General features: G+C 41.1%; 1 protein-coding gene across 6 annotated transcripts in view; it reads left to right on the forward strand.

The window, feature by feature from the left end:
* The first annotated feature begins 274 nt into the window (after positions 1–274).
* The window catches only part of slc38a8a (solute carrier family 38 member 8a), a 43905-nt gene continuing 24024 nt past the window's right edge, over positions 275–20155 (forward strand). For 5 of the 6 annotated variants that reach the window (XM_062035452.1, XM_062035454.1, XM_062035450.1 and 2 more), the window contains exons 1-3: positions 275–618; positions 4163–4361; positions 17446–17602. In XM_062035452.1, coding sequence (XP_061891436.1) covers positions 406–618; positions 4163–4361; positions 17446–17602 — 569 coding nt within the window. In that variant the 5' untranslated portion in view covers positions 275–405. The remainder of the gene's footprint in view (positions 619–4162; positions 4362–17445; positions 17603–20155) is intronic. The other variant, XM_062035453.1, reaches the window with a different exon arrangement.

A 20155-nucleotide genomic window follows, 5' to 3' on the forward strand; every position in this document is an offset into this window, starting at 1 on the left:
AGTATTCCCTCTTATTTACAGTTATTTAAAGTAATCAAAAGCAAAAACTACATTTATATCCTTTGACTTGACCCAGAGCCTTACAATGTATTTCCTAATTGTACACAATACACATCAGTATTTATATCAACAATGCAACAATATTAACAACACAACAAACGACACACATATTTGTGAAAAAAACATTAGCACAGACCTGAAAAAATATTGGTCTCATCAGGTTAGTATCGATCTAATACCGATACATTTGATATCGATACAGTTGATATTCGTATCCCTCCCTCCAGAGTCACCACGCTGTTGTCAGCCGACATATTTGATACTTCAAGACAGTTAGTGGGGACCACCTCCCACCGACAACATGACTGGACGTGTGTAGCCGGTGTGTCCCACGGAGACTTAGACATGGAGGAGTTGGCCAGAGAGAGCATCAGCCTGCTGGCTTCAGCCTCAGCCTCAGCCTCAGCCAAGCCCCGGGTGGAGGTGGCCGGGCCCCGGCTGGGCTCCATGGGGGCCATCTTCATCATGCTGAAGTCTGCACTGGGCGCCGGACTGCTCAACTTCCCGTGGGCCTTCGAGAGAGCCGGGGGCATCCACAGCGCATTGACCGTGGAGCTGGTAGGAAAAGTCCTGTATACTCTTTATTTCTTTATCCTTTTCTGAAAGGAATAATCTCAAACTTTATTCGATATCGTTGTGTTTGTGCCGAGTAACCGTTTTCACAACCACTGTAAGAAAATGTCACCAGTCACTCATTTGTTCTTAAATATCCCATAATCACTGTTTAGTCACCTTAAGATCGAACACAACACACTGAGTTGTGTCCTCATTTTAGCTCAGGGGCCACACGGAGGAAATTCAATTCCCAAATTGGCCGAACTGGTAAAATCATTGCATGATAACTTAAAAATAAAGACAACTCCTGTTTGTTTTTCTTTGTTTTACTTTGGCCGAAAATAGAAAGGGCACATTCCCGAAAAAGCTCCAATCACAAATAATTCTCCTGACAAAACACTTCAAATTCTGAGGAAGAAATGTGTGCGGTTTGAAAAACACAATGAACTTCAACTTTGTCTCAGTGTATCTACCAAGCCATTAAAAATGAAGTCCCAGCCTATCTGGGATTGAAGAAAATAAATAATAAATAGATACAAATGTCTAGTTATCAAATTCCTCATTTGTCATGTCCACGTATTAATTCTGTGCTAACTCAACAAACTATACAAATGGAGGTAGAAACTAGAGGTGAGGAAAATAATACATTTTTGGATGCATCGCAGTTCAGACATTGACAATTAGAAAATCAATTAGTAAACTTCAAAAATTGATAATGGATTTGTTTATTGTAAATAAAGTACTGCAGACAGTTCTAAAATTTGGCTGACTGCAGCGAGCCTCTCACGAGAGATTCGACCAGCTCCTTACCGTATTTTTGGGACTATAAGTCGCAGTCTTTTTCATAGTTTGGCCGGGGGTGCGACTTATGTGTGAAATTATTAACACATTACCGTAAAATATCAAATAATATTATTTAGCTCATTCACGTAAGAGACTAGACGTATAAGATTTCATGGGATTTAGTGATTAGGAGTGACAGATTGTTTGGTAAACGTATAGCATGTTCTATATGTTATAGTTATTTGAATGACTCTTACCATAATATGTTACGTTAACATACCAGGCACGTTCTCAGTTGGTTATTTATGCCTCATATAACGTACACTTATTCAGCATGTTGTTCACTATTCTGTATTTATTTTAAATTGCCTTTCAAATGTCTATTCTTGGTGTTGGGTTTTATCAAATACATTTCCCCAAAAAATGCGACTTATACTCCAGTGCGACTTATATATGTTTTTTTCCTTCTTTATTATGCATTTTTGGCCGGTGTGACTAATACTCCGGAGCGAAAAATACGGTAATTATGGGGCACTTATGTTCCAGTTTTGCACACATTTAATAAATGTGGGAATTAATATAACTGTTTCTTTCTACAAATGCAACATTTTTTTAAAGTCGCAAGTGATAAACGCTTATTTAGTGAAACAAAAGAAATGTAAAACTCCATCAATATACGTAAATTAAAGATGCATCAATAATCGATTTAAAATCGAATCGTAACTCCTTAAAGGCCTACTGAAACCCACTACTACCAACCACGCAGTCTGATAGTTTATATATAAATGATGAAATCTTAACATTGCAACACATGCCAATACGGCCGGGTTAACTTATAAAGTGCAATTTTAAATTTCCCGGCAAACTTCCGGCTGAAAACGTTTCGATATGATGACGTTTGCGCGTGACGTCAAACGTTGAAGCGGAAGTATTTGGAGCCCATTGTATCCAATACAAAAAGCTCTGTTTTCATCTCAAAATTCCACAGTATTCTGGACATCTGTGTTGGTGAATCTTTTGCAATTTGTTTAATGAACAATGAAGACTGCAAAGAAGAAAGTTGTTGGTGGGATCGGTGTATTAGCGGCGGACTACAGCAACACAACCAGGAGGACTTTGAGATGGATAGCAGACGCGCTAGCCGCCGACCGCACCTTGACTTCCTCCGTCTCCGGGCCGCCAACTGCATCGGTGATCGGGTGAAGTCCTTCGTTGTACCGTCGATCGCTGGAACGCAGGTGAGCACGGGTCGTGATGAGCAGATGAGAGCTGGCGTAGGTGGATAGCTAATGTTTTTAGCATAGCTCTGTCGAGGTTCCGTAGCTAAGTTAGCTTCAATGGCGTCGTTAGCAACAGCATTGCTAAGCTTCGCCAAGCTGGAAAGCATTAACCGTGTAGTTACCTGTCCAGAGTTTGGTAGTATTGTTGATCTTCTGTCTATCCTTCCAGTCAGGGGCTTATTTGTTTTGTTTCTATCTGCATTTAAGCACGATGCTATCACGTTAGCTCAGTATCTAAAGTGCTTCACCGATGTATTGTCGTGGAGATAAAAGTCACTGTGAATGTCCATTTCGCGTTCTCGACTCTCATTTTCAAGAGGATATAGTATTCGAGGTGGTTTAAAATACAAATCCGTGATCCACAATACAAAAAGGAGAAAGTGTAGAATCCAATGAACCCTTCTACCTAAGTTACGGTCAGAGCGAAAAAAGATACATCCTGCACTGCACTGTAATCCTTCACTCTAACATTCCTCATCCACGAATCTTTCATCCTCGCTCAAATTAATGGGGTAATCGTCGCTTTCTCGGTCCGAATCTCTCTCGCTGCATTGTAAACAATGGGGAAATGTGAGCAGCCCTTCCTCCTCTGACCTCACGCTACTTCCGGTACAGGCAAGGCTTTTTTTTTATCAGCGACCAAAAGTTGCGAACTTTATCGTTGTTGTTCTCTACTAAATTCTTTCAGCAAAAATATTGCAATATCGCGAAATGATCAAGTATGACACATAGAATGGATCTGCTATCCCCGTTTAAATCAATCAATCAATCAAGCGATCAATGTTTATTTATATAGCCCTAAATCACAAAAGTCTCAAAGGGCTGTACAAGCCACAACGACATCCTCAGCTCAGAGCCCACACAAGGGACGTCGATGTGAATGAATATGAGAAACCTTGGGGTGCAGTAGGCCTTTAATCGTAATCATAATCAAATCGTGAGGTGGCCAAAGATTCCCACTTCTAGTACAAACTGTTGAAGAGGGTTGCGTTACACTCTGCATGAACTTTTCTCATTTTTGAAAGACATTTTGGGGAAATGAGGATGCCAAAGACCAATGCTTTCAAAGCAGAAGACGTAAAACGGCAGGTTTTAAGTTTCATTTGGGTCGAGGGGGAGGAGCCACAGCCATGCGTCACCATAAATGTATGCGCTTTACTGTGTACCTCTTGCTTGGCCCAATAAACTGTTTGCTTGCCTAACAGAATTGTTATTGCGACATCCGGTGGAAACATTTAGATCAGCAGTTTCTTTCATTAAACAATTTCAGTCCATTTTTATACTTAGCAACCTCATCTCGCGGGCTACATAAAACCTGTTTGCGGGCCTGACCCGGCTCTCGGACGTATGTTTGACACCATTGCTGTATATGCTCACAAAGCAGCGAGTGGACCATTTTCTTGCATTTAAGGGCGAGCAAAATGTTTAAAATGCCGCACATTATAAGTGTCCGTCATCTTTGACTGTAATATTTTTCCACTCAGGTCTCCCTTGTGTTCCTGGTCAGTGGTCTGATCATCCTGGGCTATGCGACCTCCATAAGTGGTCAGTGCACCTACCAGGCGGTGGTGAAGGAGGTGTGCGGCCCATCCATCGGTCAGCTATGTGAGATCTGCTTCGTTTTTAACCTTTTTATGATCTCTGTGGCCTTCCTTGTCATAGTGGATGACCAGCTGGAGAAATGTGAGTAAAAGAGTTTGTTTTTTTCAGTGCAATCAAACGACTACATTTTCAAATTTGATAAATCACACATTTGCATTTTTATTATTCGTGAATATTCACACTAATTCAATTCTGTGCATACTTACAATTCACTTTTAAAAGACATGCACCTGGGGTTAGGTTGATTGGCTACACTAAATTGTCCGTAGTGTGTGTGAATGTTGATTTGATTGATTGAGACTTTTATTAGTACGTTGCACAGTGAAGTACATATTCCGTACAATTGACCACTAAATGGTAACACCCGAATAAGTTTTTCAACTTCTTTAAGTCGGGGTCCGCTTAAATTGATTCATTATACAGATATATACTATCAGATATATACTATCATCGTAATACAGTCATCACACAAGATAATCACATTGAATTATTTACATTATTTACAATCAGGGGTGTGGAGGGGGAGGAGGGGTGGGATATGGACAGCAAGTAGTGGACATAGAGAGAGAGAGTGAGAGAGAGAGAGAGATCAGAAGGCACAAGAAAAAGTATCTGCATTTGATTGTTTACATTTGATTATTAGCAATCCGGGGAGGGTGTTAGTTTAGGGTTGTAGCTGCCTGGAGGTGAACTTTTATTGCGGTTTTGAAGGAGGATAGAGATGCCCTTTCTTTTATAACTGTTGGGAGCGCATTCCACATTGATGTGGCATAGAAAGAAAATGAGTTAAGACCTTTGTTAGTTCGGAATCTGGGTTTAACGTGGTTAGTGGAGCTCCCCCTGGTGTTGTGGTTATGGCGGTCATTTACGTTAAGGAAGTAGTTTGACATGTACTTCGGTATTAGGGAGGTGTAGTGGATTTTATAGACTAGGCTCAGTGCAAGTTGTTTAACCCTGTCCTCTACCTTGAGCCAGCCCACTTTGGAGAAGTGGGTAGGAGTGAGGTGGGATCTGGGGTGGAGGTCTAGAAGTAACCTGACTAGCTTGTTCTGGGATGTTTGGAGTTTAGATTTGAGGGTTTGGAGGTGCTAGGGTACCAGGAGGTGCATGCGTAATCGAAAAAGGGTTGAACGAGAGCTCCCGCCAGAATCCTCATGGTGCTTTTGTTGACCAGAGAGGAGATTCTGTAGAGAAATCTCGTTCGTTGGTTAACCTTTTTGATTACCTTGGTTGCCATTTTATCACAGGAAAGGTTAGCCTCTAGAATGGAACCTAGGTAGGTGACGTCATCTTTCCTGGTGATAACAATGTCACCCACTTTTACAGTGAAGTCATTGACTTTCTTAAGGTTGATGTGGGACCCAAACAGGATGGATTCCGTTTTACCCAAGTGTATGGATAGCTTGTTGTCAGCGAGCCAGGTGCAAGTTCTACAGAGCTCAGCACTGAGGATTTTCTCCACCTGTGACTTGTCCTTGTCGGATACCAGCAGGGCAGAGTCATCCGCAAACAAAAACAATTCACAGTCGCATGCCGATGACAAGTCGTTTATGTATATTAGGAACAGTAAAGGTCCCAATATACTGCCTTGGGGGACTCCACAGCTCACCGAGAGGGGGGGGGGGACACGGTGCCGTTCACCTCTACCACCTGCTCCCTCCCCTCCAAGTAAGATTGCATCCAGCTCCATGAGGTTTTGTTAAATCCGATTGCTCTGAGCTTATCCAACAGTATAGCGTGGTTAACGGTGTCAAAGGCCTTCTGAAGGTCCAGCATGACCATGCCGCAGTATTTGCCCGCGTCCACCTCATGTTTGTTGTGGTCGGTCAGATAGAGAAGGCATGTGTCAGTGGAGTGGTTAGTTCTGAAGCCGGATTGGAATTTGTACATGAGTTTATTAGTGGCAAGGTAACTATCGACCTGTTCATAAACTATTTTCTCCATTACTTTCGAAATGGAACTGAGAATAGAAACAGGTCGGTAGTTGCCAGGTTCCAATTTGCTTCCTTTTTTAAAGAGGGGAGTTACTCTTGCAATCTTAAAATATTTTGGTACTTGGCCTTCAGTAATTGATAGGTTTATTATGTGCGTGATGATCGGGGTAATGATGGAGGCAGAGTCCCTGAGGAATCTGGAGGGAATATTATCAAGGCCGGTGGCCTTGTTTGGGTGGTGCGCGCTCAATTTTTTAAACACCTCATCAGCTGTGACCATTTCTAATTTGAAATCATCGTTGGATACTCCTAGCTTTCTGTAGAAGGCTTTAATGTGTTCTACACCAAAGCGACCAGAGTGGTGGGACAGCTTATTGACAAGAGTTGCGGCTATGCTGGTGAAAAAGGTGTTAAGTCTGCTAGCTACCTCCATTTTGTCTGTAATGAGGGAGTCACCCTCCTTGATGCTGATGTTGGTGAGTCTGGTTTTAAGTTTCTGGCTGCAACCAGGAAGCTGGTTGTTGAGAATTTTCCAGAGCTCACGTGGCTTATTTGTGTTTTCCTCTATTTTGTCGTTAATGTAATTTTTTTTTTATGATTTAGTCAGGTTGGTTGACTTATTTCTTAATTTATTGCATTGCTTTTTGAGAGTTGAAAGGAGGGATTTGAGGTTGATAATATTGGGTTGTTTATCTATTTCTGTTTTACATTTTTGGTATTCGGAGTATTTTCTGTCTCTGTCTTTTATGGCAGCTAATAGGTCCGGATTCATCCATGGTTCCGAGCGGGCTTTGATCCTGACTGTTTTCACGGGAGCCATGTCATTTAGTATCTTTAGGAACACCGTTTTGAAGCGATCCCAAGCAACATCAACCAGGTTGCTCGCGAGCACAGGGGACCAGTCCCTCTCATCTAATTTTAAATTGAAATTGTCATTGGAGTATTTTTTGAGGGATCTGGATTGGGCTGTTATGTGGCCATTGGCTTTGGGTTTAGCTATTTTGCGGGTGCAGAATGTTAGATAGTGGTCGCTAAGACCACAGATCATGACCCCACTATTTTTTATTTTAGGCCGGTCTGAAGTGAGAATGAGATCTATGGTTGATTGGGTGGAATCACACACCCTTGTAGGTAGCGCTATTAGCTGGGAAAGACCGTGCAGATTATACAACTTGCTGTAGGATCTGAAGACAGGCACATCTTTGCATTGAATATCTGTGTTCAGATCCCCAGTTATAATTTTCTCCACGTTGTCTGTCCCTGCCAAGCACTCTTCCAGAGCCCCATAGAAATCATTCTGATTAGGGGGTCTATAAACAGTCCCTATTAGTACCGGCTTAGCGTTTTTAAATTTGATTTCCGCCCACACAGATTCCAGGTCATTGTGGTTAAGATCAGTGCGAGTTATGTATTTAATATCTTGGTGAATATACATACAAACGCCCCCACCGTGTTTATTCCTATCCTTTCTGATAACCGAAAAGTTTTCTATTTCTATCTCTGAGTCAGAAATACTTTGATCAAATTTGGTTTCAGAGAAACACAAGATTTTTACCTTCGTGTTGAGGAACATTTCTCTGATTTGGTCGAGTTTGGTTCCAGAGAGGCTGTTCACATTAAGGTGGATGATGTGTAGTCCACTGGAACCAAAAAGAGCATCAGAGTCCGCTGTGTTGTGGTACTGACCAGAAAAGTTGTTGGTTATTATTGCTCTTGAAGTTGGAGAGCAGGAGGGAGAGAAGGGAGAGAGAGGAGAGAGAGAGAGAGAGGCATATTGATCTTCCTCCAGGTGAAGGGGGAGGGGCAGAGTTGGAGAGGGGGAGGCCAGGTAGGGTGGGTGGGGGTGGGGGTGGATTTGCTTTTGGCGGGTTTTTTTTTAAGACAAAGAGAATATGTCTATCTGTGTTGGCCCTGTGATGAGGTGGCAATTTGTCCAGGGTGTACCCCGCCTTCCGCCCGAATGCAGCTGAGATAGGCTCCAGCACCCTCCGAGACCCCGAAAGCGACAAGCGGTAGAAAATGGATGGATGGAAGACACAATAGTTTGACACAAATGCAGTTTTCTGTCATATGGGAAAATGTATTAAATGTTTTATTTGAATGCACATCATTTATTTGCTCAGAATTTGCAGTTTCACCTAAACTACCGTAGGAGTTTATTTTGAAATACAATTTGGCTGCAAGCACACCAGTCGTTGCACTGACGTGTGCATTGACCTGATCACTGACCGTAAAGCAACCTGCTCCGACTTTCAGGTAACCATCCGCTGTTAAGAAGCATGTGCAGTCAGAATAAATTGCGCAATTAATCTGCGTTTATACAGTACATGATAAATGCGATAATGTTTTGTTATCAGTCGCATGAGTTACCATGTTAACTTTGACAGTTAGAGAAAGTTAATTAGTTAACATAATTGATTGGCAGCCATTGACTACCGACTCATCCAAGTATCAAAAATGATTGTCATATCTATAGTTATGCTACTTTGTTTTAGCACCTGATAATGTCTAATAATCTACATATTTACACATGGAAGTCTATAATCCAATCACAACTTGATCGTTCTATTTAAAATCCGTTGTAAGGGTGTGTAAAGGCAACATCTTTAAATCCACTCTGGATCCACCTCAGGGGTTTTCCCCCGATTGCCAATATGCCTGGGGCAGTGGGCCATGGCTAGAGCCATGATGGGGGTGTGGTCGAAAAAATGTGGGCAATTTGCGGTGATGCATGTATTTTCTTTAAAAAAGCTAAATACATTTTATACAGACATTTAAAAACAAATCTGTTTTATTAATTAGTAATAACATATATTTTTTCTTTATTATATCGTTTTGCTCTATTAGATTGTTGCTGCATATTGTACAATGTCCTTTGTTGAGAAATTTTCAAGTGTCTAGAGACTTTTCCAATCCTTAAAGTGACCTATTCATTATTAAAAAGGATTAGCAACAAATCTAGCATCTTTTTCTGGTATTGTTGTGAGGACTGTACTCCTGTTGAGAGAATCTTTACTTCTGTCGCTCGATGTCTGCAACGAACAGCGAGCCTTACATCATACTTGCTTCATGTGCTGCAAACTGCATTGTCCGCTGGTAAATGTCAAATCTATTAAAGGCCTACTGAAACCCACTACTACCGACCACGCAGTCTGATAGTTTAGATATCAATGATGAAATCTTAACATTGCAACACATGCCAATACGGCCGGGTTAGATTAGTAAAGTGCAATTTTAAATTTCCCGCGAAATATCCTGCTGAAAACGTCTCGGTATGATGACGTTTGCGCGTGACGTCACGGATTGTAGCGGACATTTTGGGACACCATTGTGGCCAGCTATTAAGTCGTCTGTTTTCATCGCAAAATTCCACAGTATTCTGGACATCTATGTTGGTGAATCTTTTGCAATTTGTTTAATGAACAATGGAGATAGCAAAGAAGAAAGCTGTAGGTGGGAAGCGGTGTATTAGCGGACGGCTGCAGCAACACAAACACGTAGCCGGTGTTTCACTGTTTACATTCCCGAACGATGACAGTCAAGCTTTACCATTGGCCTGGGACAAGCTTTACCATTGGCCTGGGACAACAGAGACTCTTACCAGGAGGACTTTGAGTTGGATACGCATGCTTGTGGAGATGGGACAACAGAGACTCTTACCAGGAGGACTTTGAGTTGGATACGCGCTACCGTGAGTACGCAGCTGCGGCTTCCAAACATTTGATCGCTTGCCCGTACGTGCGTGTCGCTACGTACGTAACTTTGGGGAAATATATGTGCTGTATGAACTTTGGGGAGGTGAACGGTACTTTGGGCTGTGGGATTGAGTGTGTTGTGCGGGTGTTTGATTTGTATTGGCGGGTTATATGGACGGGAGGGGGGAGGTGTTTGTTATGCGGGATTAATTTGTGGCATATTAAATATAAGCCTGGTTGTGTTGTGGCTAATAGAGTATATCAATCAATCAATCAATCAATGTTTATTTATATAGCCCTAAATCACAAGTGTCTCAAAGTGCTGTACAAGCCACAACGACATCCTCGGTGTCGAGTGGGTCTGACATAATATTGTGAAAGTCCAACACATCAGCGAAAGTCCAGTCCATGGTGGGGCCAGCGGGAACCATCCCGAGTGGAGACGGGTCAGCAGCGTAGAGATGTCCCCATCTGATGGACAGGCTAGCGGTCCACCCCGGAGCAGAGTAGAAAAGAAAAGAAAAGAAACGGCAGATCAACTGGTCTAAAAAGGGAGTCTATTTAAAGGCTAGAGTATACAAATGAGTTTTAAGATGAGACTTAAATGCTTCTACTGAGGTAGCATCTCTAACTTTTACCGGGAGGGCATTCCATAGTATTGGAGCCCGAATAGAAAACGCTCTATAGCCCGCAGACTTTTTTTGGGCTCTGGGAATCACTAATAAGCCGGAGTTCTTTGAACGCAGATTTCTTGCCGGGACATATGGTACAATACAATCGTCAAGATAGGCAGGAGCTTGACCATGTAGTATTTTATACGTAAGTAGTAAAACCTTAAAGTCGCATCTTAGGTGCACAGGAAGCCAGTGCAAGTGAGCCAGTATAGGCGTAATATGATCAAACTTTCTTGTTTTTGTCAAAAGTCTAGCAGCCGCATTTTGTACCATCTGTAATCTTTTAATGCTAGACATAGGGAGGCCCGAAAATAATACGTTACAGTAATCGAGACGAGATGTAACGAACGCATGGATAATGATCTCAGCATCGCTTGTGGACAAAATGGAACGAATTTTAGCGATATTACGGAGATGAAAGAAGGCCGTTTTAGTAACACTCTTAATGTGTGACTCAAACGAGAGAGTTGGGTCGAAGATAATACCCAGATTCTTTACCGAGTCGCCTTGTTTAATTGTTTGGTTGTCAAATGTTAAGGTGGTATTATTAAATAGATGTTGGTGTTGAGCAGGACCGATAATCAGCATTTCCGTTTTCTTAGCGTTGAGTTGCAAAAAGTTAGCGGACATCCATTGTTTAATTTCATTAAGACACGCCTCCAGCTGACTACAATCCGGCGTGTTGGTCAGCTTTAGGGGCATGTAGAGTTGGGTGTCATCAGCATAACAGTGAAAGCTAACACCGTATTTGCGTATAATGTCACCTAGCGGCAGCATGTAAATACTAAAGAGTGCAGGGCCAAGAACTGAACCCTGGGGAACTCCGCACGTTACCTTAACATAGTCCGAGGTCACATTGTTATGGGAGACACACTGCATCCTGTCAGTAAGATAAGAGTTAAACCAAGACAAGGCTAAGTCTGACATCCCAATACGCGTTTTGATACGCTCTAATAAAATATTATGATCAACAGTATCGAAAGCGGCGCTAAGATCAAGAAGCAGCAACATAGATGACGCATCAGAATCCATCGTTAGCAATAGATCATTAGTCATTTTTGCGAGGGCTGTCTCCGTAGAGTGATTTGCCCTGAAACCGGATTGAAAAGGTTCACAGAGATTGTTAGACACTAAGTGTTCATTTAGCTGCTGTGCGACAATTTTTTCGAGAATTTTCGAGATAAACGGAAGGTGGGACACCGGCCGGTAGTTCACCATGAGGTCAGGATCGAGGTTAGGTCTTTTGAGTAGAGGATGAATAACCGCTTTTTTTGAATGCTAGAGGAACAGTACCAGATATATATATATATATATATATATATATATATATATATATATATATATATATATATATATATATATATATATATATATATATATATATATATATATATGTCTTGTGTTTATTTACTGTTTTAGTCATTCCCAGCTGAATATCAGGTCCCACCCGCCTCTCACAGCATCTTCCCTATCTGAATCGCTTCCACTGCCCTCTAGTCCTTCACTCTCACTTTCCTCATCCACGAATCTTTCATCCTCGCTCAAATTAATGGGGAAATCGTCGCTTTCTCAGTCCGAATCGCTCTCGCTCCTTGTGGCCATGATTGTAAACAATGTGCAGATGTGAGGAGCTCCACAACCTGTGACGTCACGCTACTTCCGGTACAGGCAAGGCTTTTTTATCAGCGACCAAAAGTTGCGAACTTTATCGTCGATGTTCTCAACTAAATCCTTTCAGCAAAAATATGGCAATATCGCGAAATGATCAAGTATGACACATAGAATGGATCTGCTATCCCCGTTTAAATAAGAAAATCTCATTTCAGTAGGCCTTTAAAGTACATCCACATTGCAGACATGCTGCCAGACAATCGTGTGTGTATGTATTGCCTACATCATACAACATCCGGTATTGGCAGTGTTATTTTTGTGATCAAAATATTTTATCGGCGGACGAATTTCCGATGCATCACCAGTCAATAGTGCGCAAATAGTAGGCTATATACTGTATATACAAGACGACTGGGGACCCTTTTCTGCTGCAGCCTTCTTCCGCCATTGCAGCCGTTGTGGTAGTTCTTAAATCTACTGTCTTCCGCCAGCTCCGCCGTTGAGGTCTTCACCGTATCCCTGGCTAGGGGGCAGTCAGGTACTAGGCCTTTGCCAAGGGCAACCTGGGGTAACAGTAGTAAAGGGGTTAACCTCCTAGTGCCCCAAGACTCCATAGAGGAGCCTCCACTGCCGGATACACTATAACGTCATGCCCAGGACACAGGTTGCTAACAATCAGTGTCAGGTCAATGCATACATCAGTGCAAAGATGAGTAAGGACATTCCGACTGCTGTGCTCGCTGGCTTCAAAATCAGAGCTGGTATTGGGATTGTGGACTAAGCTGCAAATTGCAGATACTTTGATGTGGGCTAAAAACAAGGATTTATTAGGATGGCAAACACATTTTATACTGGAAAGTAGATAATTTGGTGTAGATTATGAATTGAAATAAGTCTTCCAAGGAGTTGTCATCAAAGCCAGTGGTGATGATGGATGAGGGCATACATGTCATGATTCTACATCAGTGAGTTGCCATCTTTCTTGTTCGTGAAGTAAAATCCCGCACCAGAGGAAAAAGAGGGTCCAGTTATTTAGGTCTTAATGTACGTTTTCATAGGTTGTCATTTGGGACGTGAGATGTTATACATCCTCCCTACAGGGAGAGAGGCCCCTGAAAGGAGATTGATACAACTATTGTAAGGCCTATGATGAGTTAGAGAACGTCCTTTAGTCTTGCTAGACTTCCTTCAAATTAAAGTAATCGGGGGTAGTAACCTGGGACAAGTCTGCTGCGGTTTTAAGGATGACGATTATCATTCAAAGGTAGGAGGAACAGCTGATTTCAGGCAATGTGAGAGGCAGAAGTTGCTCCAGTTGAGTATTCCCCCTGTTGTCTAGTTGATTTGAGGATTGTTTCTCAGCTTCGGAAAACCAAGAACTAAAGAATAGAGGGGGTTTTGCAACACCATGAGATATAGCTTATCCTGATGGTTTCCATGAAGTACAAGTGTTATGATCTGGGTCTGGGCTTTGACGATGATCAGACTATCCGGTGTCTTTGTAACGATGCTGATCTATAGTGTTTTGAGCAGTATTCCCAGTCTGGCTTCCAGATCGGCATCAATAAAGTTACCCTCAGCTCTGAAGTCTACCAGGACTGATACATTCAAAAGATTCTATCTTGTAAATTTCCAAACATGCAAGACATAAGGGAGATTCAATATACTGTTTCTCTCTTACCCTGTACTGTGGAACACATTGCCAAGCTCGGGGAGAGAGTGGCTGCCAAACTGGTTGTCTTATTTTTTTTTTAAATGAGAAGAAAAAAAATGACACATAAATGAGGAGCCTCTGTGACGATCTGTCACTTAATTTCTGTTTGTTTTGTATTTACTTCCCATCAGTGCTCTTATTTTGGTTTCCACTTCCTGCTTGTTCCGCTGAGCACTGTTTGTTCACTCACCTGCTGTTGATTGGCAGGTGGTCCACACCTGCTGCCAATCAGCATATGTTCTATTTATGCTTGTCTCGAGCACTCCTTAGTGCTCCAGTGCTCCAAGATCACTTTATGTTGTGGAACGTTTACATGCAAGACTGCTTCATTTCTGTTTTGAGTAAATTAAAACTCATACCTTCTCTCCGTCTGCTGGTTCCTGCATCTTGGGGTTACTAAAACAGCAGCCATGCGAGTTCCTTACAGCCACGTTGTTTTTACAAAACAAACAGTTACTCAGCTAATCAACACAAGTTCACATAGGAAAAAAATACGACTGACTTATTTTGCACTTCAATGAAGTCCCCCAGGATTGACAGTCAACCCTGGAGAACTGTGCCCAGTTGAGGAAGACCTGGGATTGACTGTTAAAGCCTGAGCTGAGCCAGTAGAGACAGACGGTTAGTAGGGTCTTGGTCCCCACCCTCACTGATGGGTGCAAGAGTTTAAGCGCTTGCTGAGTACTATTGTAGCTCTCACTAAAGACTGGGGAGTAAGTTCTGATGGGAGAAGGTGTTAGGGATGCTTCGCTTTGGCGCTGTTTATTGATATGGATGCTGATAGTTACCGGGATGTTGAAGATGGCAGGTTTTTCTCTGGCCACCAACTGATTATTTAGGGTATCTGTTCGGCCATTGATGAATACTGGAGGGAGAGCATCCTCATTCCAGTGCTGGAGAAGTGTGAGTAGAATGATAGAACTGTTTTCACCTTTTAGGAAAACTCAGCGAAGGTAATGGGGTTGTTTATCTTGGGAAGGAAACCAAGCTTCTGCCTATGCTTTTGCTCATTCTAGTTACAAATCAATTACGTAACTTATCTTGCCTCGATAATTAAAAACGTATTGGGGTCTCTGTTCTAACACAAGTTTACATCGCAGCAAAAATCCTCTGCACTTGTCAAACTTGCTGGTAAAGGGTTCCAGAGTTGACAATAATTTTGATGGTTATATACTGTATATCGAGGAGTCGCCTTCAAAATCAGTGGATCGATGGTGGACGAGAGGAAAAAGGCGAAAGTGTGACACCCCAATGAGACTTTAGATAGTACAACTGTTACCAAATTTTGAGCAAATAATTCAAGTTAAAACATTTAATAAATATTCATGTATGCCATTCTGACAATAACATTGCATTTGTGTCAAAATATAGTGGTCTTTTTAAAAGTTCAAATAACATATAAGTTAAAATATACATGTAATTTATTGCAATTAATCACAAATAATCACTATTCTAAGTGATTAATCTGATTTTAAAAATCAGTTGTTAGATAGCACCAGTTTATATATACTTATTAAGGGATTTTTGTATGTAAGAAACATATTAATACTTGTATTATGTAAATATACCAGTGAATCTTGTGTCAGATGTACAGTAGAGTACATAAAACACCTACTAGAAGTTGCTTGGCGTGAGAAGCTGCACAGTTCACTAAGGCTGAAACGACGCGTCGACGTAGTCGACGTCATCGACGTCATCGGTTACGTAAATACGTCGACGCCGTTTTTGTGCGTTGACGCGTCGCATATTTACGTCACACAACCGTCATGGCGAAGCGCAAAGCAGACGATGCGAGCGGTGCGAGCGAGGGGGAAAAAGCATGCCAAAAGTGGTCAAAAGTGTGGGAGTATTTCAATAAACGGCCTAATAATGTTGTTGTATGCACACTGTGTCGAGCGGAAATGGCCTATCATAGCAGCACAACGGCTATGAACGAACATTTGAAAAGAAAACCATCAACTAGTCGAATCGTCCGCGCGAGCATACGTTGTCATCATTACACAAAAATATGAATGTATCATTTGTATCCGCTAGGGGTGTAACGGTACGTGTTTTATATTGAACCGTTTCGGTACGGGGCTTTCGGTTCGGTACGGGGGTGTACCGAACGAGTTTCTAAGCTAAAGCTAAAGTCTTAACAAGCTGCTTTGCTCCTACTGCCTCTGTCTCAGCACGCAGCATTGTCCCACCCACACAACCATCTGATTGGTTACACACAAAGCATTGTCAGCCAATCAGCAGTGCGCATTCAGAGCGCATGTAGTCAGCGCTTCAGCGTGGAGCAGATAGGTGTTTAGCAGGTGAGCATCAGGCAGCGGACTCTCCCCAAATGATAATAAACACCTCCCAGTCAACTACTAGTAACATCACTATGAGCCCGTTGACCTTCTAGAAACTTAAACTGCAGCTCAGCTCACTCGCAGTCCTGGTTTGAGGTGAAGGCTAATTACCTCTCAGTTCCAGCCACATCGACCCCTTCTGAGCGCCTATTTTCAGCTGCTGGGAATATTGTAAACATGAAAAGAACCAGAGCATGTACACATGCTAACCTTTCTTCATTACAACTGTTAGTCACTCACTGGAATGAGTAGAATTGGTTATTGTATACTGTGTTGGACTGGATGTTTTTTTTGCACATTTTAAAAGCAATACTTAATGTTTACAGTGCTCCAGAATATTTAGATTGGCACTTTTTTGTATTGGATGTTTATCTTTATTTTTGCACATTTTAGCAAATAAGCAATACTTTCACTTTTGTTGAAATGTTTACACTGTTGTTACAGAATATTTCGTTTTGCACTTTTTTGTATTGGATGTTTATCTTTATTTTTGCACATTTTAAAGCAAAGTAAGCAATACTTTTACTTTTGAAATGCTTATACTATTGCAGAATATTAAGATTTGCACTGGTAGTTTACTTTTATATTTGCACATTAAAAAGCAAATAAGCTACTTTTAATTTTGTTAAATGTTAAAAGTTTTAAATGTTTACATAGTTACAGAATATTTAGTCATGTTGTTGTCAATGTTGACTGAGTGGCCATACTTCTTTTTTTTTGTAAATAAAAGCCATGCCTTTTGGAAAAAACGGGCCTACATTTATTTTTTCATCTTCATTTTGAATAAAAAAAATAATCGGTAAAAGGAAAAATAATCTATAGATTAATCGAAAAAAAAAAATAAAAAAAAATCTATAGATTAACCGATTAATCGAAAAAAAATAAAAATCTATAGATTAATCGATAGAAAAATAATCGTTAGCTGCAGCCTTACAGTTCACACATTTGAACAATAACTAACAAACCTGAGAGGAGTCCAGGCTGGTCCACTAATAACTTAAAGCATTAAAAAGCCTGGGCTTACCGTGTTAATGACATATTCTTCTTATTACAAACTAGTGTACCATTGTTACCCTAAAAATCAAAACGGGTAACTTACTTTTAATTATGAATTTCCATCTCATGTTTTGTCTCATGTTTTATTCTCATTTGACCTTATTTTCAAATGTTCTTGTTTGTTTCTTGTGTTGTCTATTAGTGTGTGACTCCCTCTATGAGTTAATAACTGGTTTGCCAGACACCGAGAGGCCCTATCACTTCTACACGGACCAACGCTTTGCCCTGGTGCTGCTGTGTGCCTTCCTCATCCTGCCCATTTCCACCCCAAAAGAGATCAGCATTCAAAAATACATCAGGTCTGCCTTCCAGTTCTTCTCCACCACAAATATACGTATAATGTATGTTTCAGTGGTGTTTTCTGTCGAATCCTACTCCCCTAAGTAAAAAAAAAAAAGACTTCTAAGAGAAAATAAGGCATCAGAGCCAGACTCTCCCAGCTAAACCACCCCACACTCAAATGCATAAATGAAAACAACATGTAAACAAATTCAAGTGCAATGATTGTAGTTAGATCAGGCCTTAATAGCCAGGGTAGCGTTGATACAGTTATTTAGATAGCCTATGGTTCTCCACTCCATATGCTTTCAACCTGGCTGTCTTGTCATGTGTATTTGCTAATGTAATATTCAGAATAATATATAATTTAAATTTGAAGTCTTTCTTTCTGTTTAAGTGTGAACATTTAGCTGCACACACAGCAGACTTTCCCAATTTCCCACATAATGGATACATTCTTAAACAATCAGAAATTGGTACATTGAATTACTGTATTACACCATTACTACACACATTACTTTAGTCAAAACTATTCATGTTCCTTAAACATAAAAGTATTTTAGGTTGTGCAATATAAGGGGTACATTTAGAAGATGTTCCTATAGGGGTCACCGTTGCACTTTGCCTGAAAAACTTGGTCAGCTCACACCCTTGTTCAGATTCTAGAGTCCTAAAGCAAAAACATTACAGCAATAGTATTGTGAGACATGGTCTAAAAATAAGCTCTTCTGTTCTTACTGTAAAAAAAATCGACATAGGGGTACAAACCATGAAACCTTAGCAGTTAAACATATTAAATTAACCAATACAACACTATTTACTCATTTGGTTGGTTTTGATGTCTGCAGGCAGTTTGCCTTGCGTTATAATATTTTATTATTTTACTAAGAGCAGAACAGGAGGGTTTTGTAAACTCTACTTTAATGCAATTTGCAATGCAAGTGTGCATAACAAACAATCTAAAATAAAAGATTCTGTTAAAAATGTGTAACTGTTAACAACATTGATAAAAATAACAGTTATGTAGTACATATGTACTGTATGTTACAGCAGGGTACTTCCTGGTTCATGGAGGATGACACATCAACAGAGAGTGTTGTTATGATCCCTTAAAGGCCTACTGAAACCCACTACGACCGGCCACGCAGTCTGATAGTTTATATATCAATGATGAAATCTTAACATTGCAACACATGCCAATACGGCCGGGTTAACTTATAAAGTGCAATTTTAAATTATAAAGTGCAATTTTAAATTTCCCGCTAAACTTCCGGTTGAAAATGTTTATGTATGATGACGTATGCGCGTGACGTCAATCGTTGAAACGGAAGTAGCGGACACATTGAATCCTATACAAAAAACTCTGTTTTCATCTCAAAATTCCACAGTATTCTGGACATCTGTGTTGGTGAATCTTTTGCAATTTGTTTAATGAACAATGAAGACCGCAAAGAAGAAAGTTGTAGGTGGGATCGGTGTATTAGCGGCGGACTACAGCAACACAACCAGGAGGACTTTGAGATGGATAGAAGACGCGCTAGCCGCCGAACTCACCTTAACTTCCTCCGTCTCCCGGCCGCCGACCGCATCTGTGATCGGGTGAAGTCCTTCGTCGCACCGTCGAACCGCTGGAACTTAGGTGACCACGGGTGTTGATGAGCAGATGAGGGCTGGCTGGCGTAGGTGGATAGCTAATGTTTTTAGCATAGCTCTGTGAGGTCCGGTTGCTAAGTTAGCTTCAATGGTGTCGTTAGCAACAGCATTGTTAACCTTCGCCAGGCTGGAAAGCATTAACCGTGTAGTTACAAGTCCATGGTTTAATAGTATTGTTGATTTTCTATCTATCCTTCCAGTCAGGGGTTTATTTCTTTTGTTTCTATATGCAGTTAAGCACGATGCTATCACGTTAGCTCCGTAGCTAAAGTGTTTCGCCGATGTATTGTCGTGGAGATAAAAGTCACTGTGAATGTCCATTTCGCGTTCTCGACTCTCATTTTCAAGAGGATATAGTATCCGAGGTGGTTGAAAATACAAATCCGTGATCCACAATAGAAAAAGGAGAGAGTGTGGAATCCAATGAGCCAGCTTGTACCTAAGTTACGGTCAGAGCGAAAAAAGATATGTCTTGCACTGCATTCTAGTCCTTCACTCTAACGTTCCTCATCCACGAATCTTTCATCCTCGCTCAAATTAATGGGGTAATCGTCGCTTTCTCGGTCCGAATCGCTCTAGCTGCATTGAAAACAATGCAGCTAGAGCACAATGGGGAAATGTGAGGAGCTACTTCCGGTACAGGCAAGGCTTTTTTTATCAGCGACCAAAAGTTGCAACTTTATCGTCGATGTTCTCTACTAAATCCTTTCAGCAAAAATATGGCAATATCGCAAAATGATCAAGTATGACACATAGAATGGATCTGCTATTCCCGTTTAAATAAAACAATTTCATTTCAGTAGGCCTTTAATGCCACAGAGACCCAAGCTGTAAAATGCGGTGTGCAGTACATACATACAGTATATTCAAAATCAGATTTTTTAGTTGGGACTTTAAGTAGGATACATCGTCGTCCGGAG

This window comes from Entelurus aequoreus, linkage group LG24 (assembly GCF_033978785.1).
Source record: "Entelurus aequoreus isolate RoL-2023_Sb linkage group LG24, RoL_Eaeq_v1.1, whole genome shotgun sequence".
Taxonomy (NCBI): Eukaryota; Metazoa; Chordata; class Actinopteri; order Syngnathiformes; family Syngnathidae; genus Entelurus; species Entelurus aequoreus.